At 35.3% G+C, this 9,715-nt stretch overlaps 2 protein-coding genes across 5 annotated transcripts in view; one reads left to right on the top strand and one right to left on the bottom strand.

Moving 5' to 3' along the window:
• The window catches only part of fads2 (fatty acid desaturase 2), a 13,926-nt gene extending 6,699 nt beyond the window's left edge, over nucleotides 1-7,227 (top strand). Inside the window, exons 6-13 of the mRNA XM_016570752.1 lie at nucleotides 1,455-1,580; nucleotides 1,668-1,728; nucleotides 2,313-2,389; nucleotides 2,498-2,595; nucleotides 5,001-5,097; nucleotides 5,175-5,254; nucleotides 5,340-5,465; nucleotides 6,780-7,227. Of these exons, the coding sequence (XP_016426238.1) occupies nucleotides 1,455-1,580; nucleotides 1,668-1,728; nucleotides 2,313-2,389; nucleotides 2,498-2,595; nucleotides 5,001-5,097; nucleotides 5,175-5,254; nucleotides 5,340-5,465; nucleotides 6,780-6,831 (717 nt within the window). The 3' untranslated portion in view covers nucleotides 6,832-7,227. The remainder of the gene's footprint in view (nucleotides 1-1,454; nucleotides 1,581-1,667; nucleotides 1,729-2,312; nucleotides 2,390-2,497; nucleotides 2,596-5,000; nucleotides 5,098-5,174; nucleotides 5,255-5,339; nucleotides 5,466-6,779) is intronic.
• LOC107754338 (epidermal growth factor receptor kinase substrate 8-like protein 2) overlaps nucleotides 6,851-9,715 on the bottom strand; it is a 44,713-nt gene continuing 41,848 nt past the window's right edge. For 3 of the 4 annotated variants that reach the window (XM_016570751.1, XM_016570750.1, XM_016570748.1), the window contains 2 exons: nucleotides 8,599-8,731; nucleotides 6,851-8,484 (listed from right to left, as the gene is read on the bottom strand). In XM_016570751.1, coding sequence (XP_016426237.1) covers nucleotides 8,416-8,484; nucleotides 8,599-8,731 — 202 coding nt within the window. In that variant the 3' untranslated portion in view covers nucleotides 6,851-8,415. The remainder of the gene's footprint in view (nucleotides 8,485-8,598; nucleotides 8,732-9,715) is intronic. The other variant, XM_016570749.1, reaches the window with a different exon arrangement.

The raw sequence follows: 9,715 nt of genomic DNA, 5'->3' as shown, positions 1-9,715 counted from the left end.
GGGGGCGTGTTAGAACGAGGCGTTTTAGGAGGGCATGGACAAGTCTTAACTTTTATAAAGAATATCTCTTTGCATTTGAGACTTTAGTCTTTGCAACTTTAGGGATCTTATCTATTCACGAACAGCTTGTAACACTCCAAAGAGAAAGGAAAATTTGAAATTGCATCATATGACCCCTTTAAAATGCTAAATGTCAAACAATAGTATCCACCTGGAAAAGAAGACAGGGTTTTGACCCATGGTTTTAAAAGTCGAACTTCACACAATGTTTCGAAACCTTGGTGCGAAACACTAAAAGAGCCACGAAACAAAGACATCTGTTTATAATGCCATTTTGCCTTTTTTAAAAGCAAAAATGTCAAACAATAGTATCCACCTGGAAAAGAAGGCAGAATTTTGAAATGCCTTTTAAAAGTTGAACTTGACACAGCAACTTAAAAACGCAAGTCAATGACATCCATTCATAACGATGTGTTTCGCATTTGTAAAAGCAAAAATGCAAAATGCTGAACAGTAAGTATCCACCTGGAAAAGAAGGCAGGATTTTGAGATGCAGCTTATGAAAGTCGAACTTCACAAGGGAGACACTGAAAAAGACGAGTCAAACACATCCGTTCATAATGACTTTTCCCAGTTTTTAAAAGCAGAAACGCGTAATGCTAAACACTAGTATCCACCTGGACAAGAAGGTTGAGAGACAAGTTTTAAAAAGTTGAATTTCACACAACGACTTAAAAACGTAGTGCGAGACAAAAAAGCTGCGGGTCAAAGACATCCATCTAGCGCAAGTTTACATAGACAACTATTAAAAAGCAGCACAGTGTAACGCAAAAACACATTCTGTTTTGACCACTTTTACATGCACTTTAAAAGTGCAGTTTTAGTTTAGGCTTCAATCTGTCTGAAATTGTAATCTGTTTTTTTGAGAAGTCGTCCTAGCAGACAATGGTAACGTGATTGTAGCTCAACTTCGTCCAGCATGTATAAACGTCAATCAGCCTACAGCTGACCTGTTTGAAAGCTCTAAAAAAAGAGGTGTGCGACGTGTATTTACTCCACTCGATTACACACTGTGCCTTGTATTTTTCAACAGGGATATGCTGTAGCTTGACTACGCAAAACCGTGCAATAGCTTGATTACAACTGCACATGTAAACAATTACATTCAATATATTTATAAGATAAGTATATGTAAATATAATTCACTCAAAACCCAAAATATAGTATTAAAATTGAGCTTAAAAATGCATTTTGGTACAGTCACATTGTTAGCTTAGCATCATGCTAACGACAAACGTGAGTCTGCCATGTGCTTTCGCATGAGGAGTGCTGTTTGTATGGTCATGAAAGTTGCTACATATAAAACATCTAAATTTGTCAGAGTTTCAGTTGGAAACCTGTTTTGGGCTGTTAGTGCGTCTGATGTTTTTGTGTTCGTACGCGTCTGTCCTCAGGGAGCGTCTGCAGGCTGGTGGAACCATCGCCACTTCCAGCATCACGCTAAACCCAACGTGTTCAAGAAGGACCCAGACGTCAACATGCTCAATGCATTTGTGGTGGGAAAAGTGCAGCCTGTGGAGGTACTAACACACCATCCGCATGGTACATGCATGAAAAAAATACTTGATCGGATCTGATTGGACTCTTTCTGTCTGTCTTTACTACAGTACGGCGTTAAAAAGATCAAGCATCTGCCTTACAACCATCAGCACAAGTACTTCTTCTTCAGTAAGTCGCTTTATGACTACATGAATATTTACCAGATTCCTACTGGAATTTATATCATAATTTGGATCGTAAAGGATCCTAATGGAAATAAATAACAATCAAATAAGATCCTACATGATAAACTGAAGTTTGTCTGGTACGGTACGGTTTTGTAGTGTTTTGAATGTATTTTTTGTTTGCTTAATCCTCTATTAAACAAATATCGCTTAATTTTCATATAATTTATATTAATAGAAATGTAACATTTATAAATATAAATTTTCATTTATTTATGTAGAATTTACATAATATAATATAATATAAATATATGTTTATATAAGTAATATATTAAACATTCACCAAACCTTAAATGTTTATTAAATATTTTGCCATATATTAATAATTTGACAATGTGTTATCATTAAGAGTCCCATTTAGCACATTTTATCATGTCTTTTTTGCAAATTTCTTCTTAAAATTACCGCAAAATGTCTGATTATGTGCAGATTATGATTTTCACTAAAAATATCTCCATCCTGTAGGACGAGTTATAAACCACCAACTAGGCTTGATGTTTAACACCTTTTTCTGTCATTGTTTCTCAGTTGGACCGCCTTTGCTCATTCCGGTTTATTTCCAGTTCCAGATCTTTCACAATATGATCTTACATGGTCTTTGGGTGGTAGGTTCCCATGATCACTTTGGCTCTTGCCGTGTTCATGCAGCTGAATGTGATTTTACAGCACTTTGTCTGTCCTTATCTTATCTCTTCTCGTCTTATCTCTTTTAGGACCTCGCGTGGTGTATAAGTTACTACGTTCGATACTTCCTGTGTTACACGCAGTTCTACGGTGTGTTTTGGGCGGTGATTCTGTTTAATTTCGTAAGGTAAAAAAAATAATTTCATCTACAACTTCTGCTTAAAATAAGTTTCTTTTCAATTTAATATTCCAAATGCGTTCTCATTGGCTGAGAAGCAAAATACAATCACTTATTAAAAAATACCATGGTATTACTATGTTTTTTGCACATGCACCATGTAGCACTATGCTTTTCTTTCACTTACTGAAAATGATCTTGAGTATACTAGTTTTTTTGGACATTTACCACAGTAGTACCATAGTATTTTTGGAAATGCCTTGGTATATGAATATACAATATAAGTCAAAGTACTATGGTTTTACTTTTACACACTGCTTTGTTTGTGCCAGAGAGAGAGAGAGAGAGAGGTGTGGGCGTGTCCTTCACTGTTCACTCTCTCATTGTCTGATTGCTGTAGTCTCCGCCCACTCCTCCTGCACCAATCAGAACGCTGGAGCACTGATTGCTCACAGCTGCTGGTGTGTAAGAGGTCATAAAGCTGTGTGGTTGCTCAGTGTTGATCTCTGTTACTGTCAGAGCACAGTGTCGTCTGTGTCACGGTGTCTTTTCCCCCTTCCCTGCAGTGTGATGATCTTTTCTTTTTTTTGTTTTCTGCGATTATTTGAGTTATTATTTTATATTGAGTTTATTACTTTCAGGAGGATCTTTAGTCTTATAGTTTATTTTGAGTTGTTTTTTTCTACTTTATTTCCCCTTGTTGAACCTGCATTTATAAAATTGTAAAATGGAAAGAGTGTGTATGCATAGTATTTTTTTTTTATTCATTTTTATTTAAATCCTTTTTCCTTCAGTAGTTCATTTTAAACAGTCATGTGGTGTGACAAATGAATACTTAAAATACAAACATTTTATCTCTCAATTAATATGGTCATAGAAATGTATAATAATTAGAAAAAATGTGCAAAATGCAGTTTAAGCACATGTACTTTGACCTCCTTAAAAAGTTGCAAAGGCTTTATAGAAGTCTTTCCAGTGAGTTGGAAATATGTTCAGCTTCACTGATCTCAGATCAGTCCTCTGACACCCTCTTAAGTTTCATGTTAAAAATCTATAAATAAAATATATATCTACCTTTTTTGGGGGGGGGAATATTCAAATAGGTGGAAGCTAAATTAAATCTAAAGCACTCTGCAGAATTATATATTTTTTTATTGTAACAGATACCGAAAGTTTCCATGACAGATTTAAACAGACATTAATGAAGACTTAAACTAACTAGCTAATAAAGCATGCGTAATCTAGTGCATATCTTTATCAAAATGCTCCTCACTAGTGGTGTTTTTTTCTAGTTGATTAACGAGCTTTGAACATGAAAGGCTTTCCTGAGGTTCTGTCACGTTGTTTACAAGCTGTTTTATTGATCTCTTTCTGCAGTTGAAATGCGCATCGACTGAAAACGGCACTGACCAAAATTTCATCACAATAAAAGATTTACAAAAAAATGAGAAATCGATGTTTTCAGCACAGCCTCAGTGTTTGCACAGCTGACATCTTTACCTGTTGTAGTTTATCCACTTTGCGTGCACGAAATAGACATTATCAAAATGCAACTGAATATTTTTGTATTGCCAAAATTTTGGTGCACTAATTTCCACATTAAATTTTCTTTTAATGTTCTGTAGTTTTCCTCTTGTTTTAAATAAATACGTAAAAATTGGTAAAAACTACCCATATGTCAAAGTACCATGGTATTACCACCTGATACTCAAAAAAAAACAACAAAAAAAAGACTGAAGTACTTCTTTTGAGAGAGAATGTTTTGTATAAAAGAAGTATTATGTGAAGTGCTTTATGATGCTATCAAAGGCATTCAATTAGTAAGTATGTTTACATGCACTACTAATTTTTGTCAGTGGGAATGAATTCAATCTGATTTCAGATTCTGAAAGTTGTTTATATGAACCCTAAACACTGCAAACCAAGTCACATATTCATTTACATGTGCTTTACGTGTATTGCGAACAAAAACCATGTTAATCTGTCTCCTCCACTGACCAAAAGACGAAAATATGACAAAATATATGTAAACATACGCATCACAGAACTGCGTATGTGTCCAAGTGGTTTTGAATCCGATATATATTTAGATATTCAAATTCAAGCATTTAGTTCTTTCCTGTTAATTGAATTAGTACATTTGTACACTAACCTATTACAATCTGATCAGTTTCATTTGGTTCAAGCTCAGTTGGATTGATTGAGGTGTTTGCATGAAGGCTTTTCAATCTGATTGAGCCATCAATCCAGTTATCAATGTTATTAGGTTACATGTAAACATAGCTAATGGTTATTGCGCCACCAATTTCTTTGGGTGATTTACAGTTAATATTGAATTTTTGTGTAACACAATGTAATTGTGAGATCCTGCTTGGGGTAAAGTCACATGATTGTGGTGTTCCTGTGGGCCGCAGGTTCATGGAGAGTCACTGGTTTGTGTGGGTGACCCAGATGAGCCACATCCCCATGAACATCGACTACGAGAAACACCAAGACTGGCTTAGCATGCAGGTACATTCTGAGTCGTAACAGCCGCACTGGGTTTAAGTCATTCTACCATGCCAATTCTATGCATTTCTGTAATTTAGCTGGTTGCAACCTGTAACATCGAGCAATCCCCCTTCAACGACTGGTTCAGCGGACACCTCAACTTTCAGATCGAGCACCAGTAAGAAAAACAAAAGTGCTTTCAGTGCAAAAATGGCTTCAGTTTATCTTCGGCATTTCACAACTGTGCTTTGTTCTTGTCCCAGTCTCTTTCCCACAATGCCTCGGCACAATTACTGGCGCGCCGCTCCACACGCGCGAGCGTTGTGTGACAAATACGGAGTCAAGTACCAAGAGAAGACCTTGTACGGGGCCTTTGCGGACATCATCAGGTATGACGCACACCTGAAAACTCACGGTTTCACCTTCAAAAGAAGCTTTTGCTCTGAACTATTCCTATATAACATGAAACAACATTGACAACCAATTTAACGGTCCGTTGGGGTCAATTTGGGCCACACTTGATTTTTCAAACTGCTTGAAATACTGCTTAACCGGTTTATTTTTTCTTGAAATTTGGTGACTATTTCTCATTTAGGGTCATGAATGTTCATGCAAAGTTTCGACAGACGTATTTTGGAAAGGCTGCACAAATTTTGTTCTGACTTTGTGTTTGGGTCTTACTGACACCCCCATTGACCCACAATGAGGCAATAATAATTGGTTCAAATAAAATATGAAAAGCAATTAATCATATGTTTTGAACAAAACAGCTAAAATACATAATGTCATAAAACAATATAATCATAACTTATAATACATAATGTACATATCAAATGCCTGCAGAAGGCGCCAACGGCCTTGACGATTGTTTTTACACTTACATGCGATCGAATTCTTGTTTAATATTGACTAAACAACATTTAATTCAAATGCCTTTGATATTAGAAGAACATGTGGACATCAAAACATGCAAACTCAGAGCGAGGGTTTAAACTTTTTTTTATTTTGAAGTTTCGATGAACATTTAGCATATTGAGAAAGAATGCTGTATTCTCCTGTGTTGGCGTAGGTTTATAAATGACCTTAAATCTGATAGAAATGTGCACATTGTTTGCAGATGAACGTTATAAGCAACTCCGACTCACAGCATATGCAGAGATGGAGTTTGAGACGCTCCACATGTAAATGATAACCGTTTGTGTGGAGCAGCATTTACTGTGAACGGATTGACTATGCTTTATTGTGATTTTTAAATGTTTTTAATATTTTGTGCAGCCTTGGAAAACAGTCTAATAATGCTTTTCATGGATTCTTGTCCGTGGAATGCACCATTTCCGGTATTTTGCTGGTTAATTGACACGGGCAAAATGCAATCTAAGCTTTTTTTTTCTTTTTTATGTACTCTAATTTAATCGAGGACTCGTGACTGCCCTACTTTATTTATAAATTGCATAGAAACCAATGTGGGTCAATTTTATCCCAAACACAAAAGTTTAACCCAGTTTTTGCACACAACAGGAGGGTTAACAAGGCATTTACTGAGAGAAACCAGGAAAAATGTAGAGTGGGAGTTGATTTTATCCATCTGGGAATTGACTGGATTGTGAAGTGTTCTATATATGAATGATTCATACTTATTCATATTTTGTGCGCATATACTGGCAGATGCTTCAGCACTAACTGTTCCATTACTCTCCTCTCAGGTCTTTGGAAAAATCTGGAGAACTCTGGCTGGATGCGTACCTCAACAAATAAAATCTCACTTCTGTTTGCATTTTTTTTTTTTTTTATGAAAAGCTGAGCAGAATCTACAAATCAGAGAGAGCATGTCGCAGACTAGACATTAAAAAGTCTCCTAACTAAAAGACCAGTCAATCAGATTGCTAAAATGATGCGTAGCACTTTTGTTTTTGATATTTAAAGGGTAATTGTGGCACTTTGAATGTGTTTTAAAGAGACTGATCAGAGAGATGTGGGTCTTGCTCCTAATAAAGAATGTATCTGAAGGTGCATGAACATGCTTGATTGTTCCTGAAAGTCGTGTGATTGCTGGATTACAATCGCTGAAATTTAAATTTGCATAGTTGCTAGATGCATTGAATATTTTGAGGATAATTTCTGAGGCACAGTCTTTTAGCAGTCACTTTATTTCTTAAATTTACAACAGTGATTTTGTTTTTATAAATAACATTTGGAGAAACTAGCAGGATAATACTAAGAGGTTGTACTTCTGGTTTTATATGACATGATTTCCTACTACTGGTAACCAATTAAACTGATTAAACCTCATCTGTGTGTCTTTTTCAAGTGTCTCTATTGTGATTGAACCACATACTGAAGGATCAAAATCTCTAAATGCCCTTTATACAAATTAAAACACTTGTTCCGTATACAGTGTTGACGAAGGAAAGACATGCATGAAATCCAGCTGATATATCTACTGTTCTCGCGTCATTCATTCGTCATAACGATCAGCATCAGAACGTGTGATGAGACTGAATTTAGCACATTATTTACATTTACTTTCTTTCAAAAACCAACGTCACAGATGCAATCATACATCAAACCCCAGAAAACATTCACTCCGCTCAATCTTATGGACACGGGTGAATCTCACCTGTAAAACATGTACGGTTCACATATAATCACAAGAAATATTGTTTATTTTGCTTAAATTACATTACATTTGTTGCACTGTTTTGAATTTCACCAACTTTAAAACTTTTTTGAATTACTGTAATGTGATTGTTTTTTAATTGTAAAACATGAATACATGATAGAAATTGTTGTATTGCTTTTCATTTATACTGATATTGTTTATGTATTTTTGAATGAATCCATTGAGAATTACAAAAACTCAAGAAAATGGCTGCAGTACTTTGAGAAATTGACAAATGACGCAAAAATGTTAATGATCCTAAAATAGTCTATTTCTATAATAATCCTTTTGTTTTTGAGGTGAAAAGTCATTGTACTGATTTTCATTTATGCTGATTATTTTTTTCCCCTACTTTTTTTTTTATTATTATTATTAATCTTTATTGAAAATTACGTAAAAATGTTACTTTGAGCAATGGTGGTTAAAATGACATTCAAAAACAACAAAAAACATTAATGGTCCTAAAATAGTCTTTATTTTTATCATGGTTTAATTTTTCTTATTTTGAAGCGTGACCTGTACATGTTTTCATGAGACTCACCGATATATTGTTTCCATGCACTAGAGAGTCGTATAAGCTTACAACTATTTTCCAGCATGAACAAGATAATGTGTGTGGATAAATTAGTTGATGGTTACTGTTGCCAGGTGACCGTTTGATTGACAGTCCATGTGAGCATTTAGGTAGATGCAATTTTCTCTTGCTGTTTAATCAGAATCTCCTGCAGTTCCGAATCTCCTCGACTCTTCTGATGGAGGGAGAAAAGACAAATGAGAAGAGTTCTGTGGTGTTTAGTGCACTGTTTAGCAGTACATCTATCTCTCTACATGTATCATATTGTGGATGATGAAGTGTTTCTGACCTCTAGTTGTGATTTCTGGACGGTGATCTGGCTGTAGACGCGAGATCCCTCGTCTCCACACACAGCCTTCAGGTTATCTTTATTCAGAGAGAAGAGCTGAGCGCCGGTCAGGATTCCCAGACGCTCCACCGTCCTGACAGACAGACAGACACATTATTTCTCAACTTTATCCTTCTTAATTATGTTACTTTTTTTAAAGACCCCATGAAATCAAACTGCCTTCAATTAGCAACAGCAAAGTAAAGCTGTCGAATGTGGTTTTTCCAGGTTGTGACAAACTAAAGGTTATTGGCTATAATTAAAAAAGAAACCAACCCTTCAATATGTCCCGATGCAATTTCTGATTTCAATGAGAAATGTTAAAAGGAAAAAAGCTGCACCTGATGCGCATCATGGGGTCTTTTTTGTTGATTATTCCGTTTTGTTTACTATCGTTTAAGTTTAGAAGCTTTAATGAGTTCTTAGTAAATATGAACATTTTAATAGTTTTTTCATAGTTTAGAAAGCTTAATGAGTTCTCAGGAAAAACATTTTATTCTTATTTTAATGTTTTCAGTTTAGGATTAATGAATAATAGTAAAAAATATATTTTATTTTTTAGTAAATTTTTCATAGTTTCATATTTTTTTTTATATATTTATTTTATATATATATCTCACAGTTTAGAATTACTTTTATTTGAATTTCTTTATATTTTAAAAGGCTTTGAGTTCTCAGTATAAATAAATGCTAAATGTTTTTATCACTTAGGATTGAGTTCTCAGTAAAAATACAATTTTATTTTTAATATTTTTTTTCCATAGTTTAGAAGCCTTAATGAGTTCAGTAAAATTTACTTTTTTCATAGTTAAAGGGGTCATATGATGCGATTTGTGTGTGTGTGTGTGTGTGTGTGTGTGCGCGCGAGCGAGCGAGCGCGAGAGAGAGAGAGCGCGAGAGAGAGAACGCGAGAGAGAGAACGCGAGAGAGCTAGAGAGAGAGAGAGGGGGTCACATCACAAACACATACCAGCTTCATCACGGTGTCTGTCACGCGACTCTGTTCCCCTTTCGGGCTCTGTCTTTACATTTATTTTGAAAGATGAAGCTCGCGATTATGGTAAGGGGCGTTACATTTC

Source organism: Sinocyclocheilus rhinocerous, unplaced genomic scaffold, assembly GCF_001515625.1.
Source record: "Sinocyclocheilus rhinocerous isolate Xijiao unplaced genomic scaffold, SAMN03320098_v1.1 scaffold561, whole genome shotgun sequence".
NCBI lineage: Eukaryota > Metazoa > Chordata > Actinopteri > Cypriniformes > Cyprinidae > Sinocyclocheilus > Sinocyclocheilus rhinocerous.
This window is presented reverse-complemented; position numbering and strand designations above follow the sequence as displayed.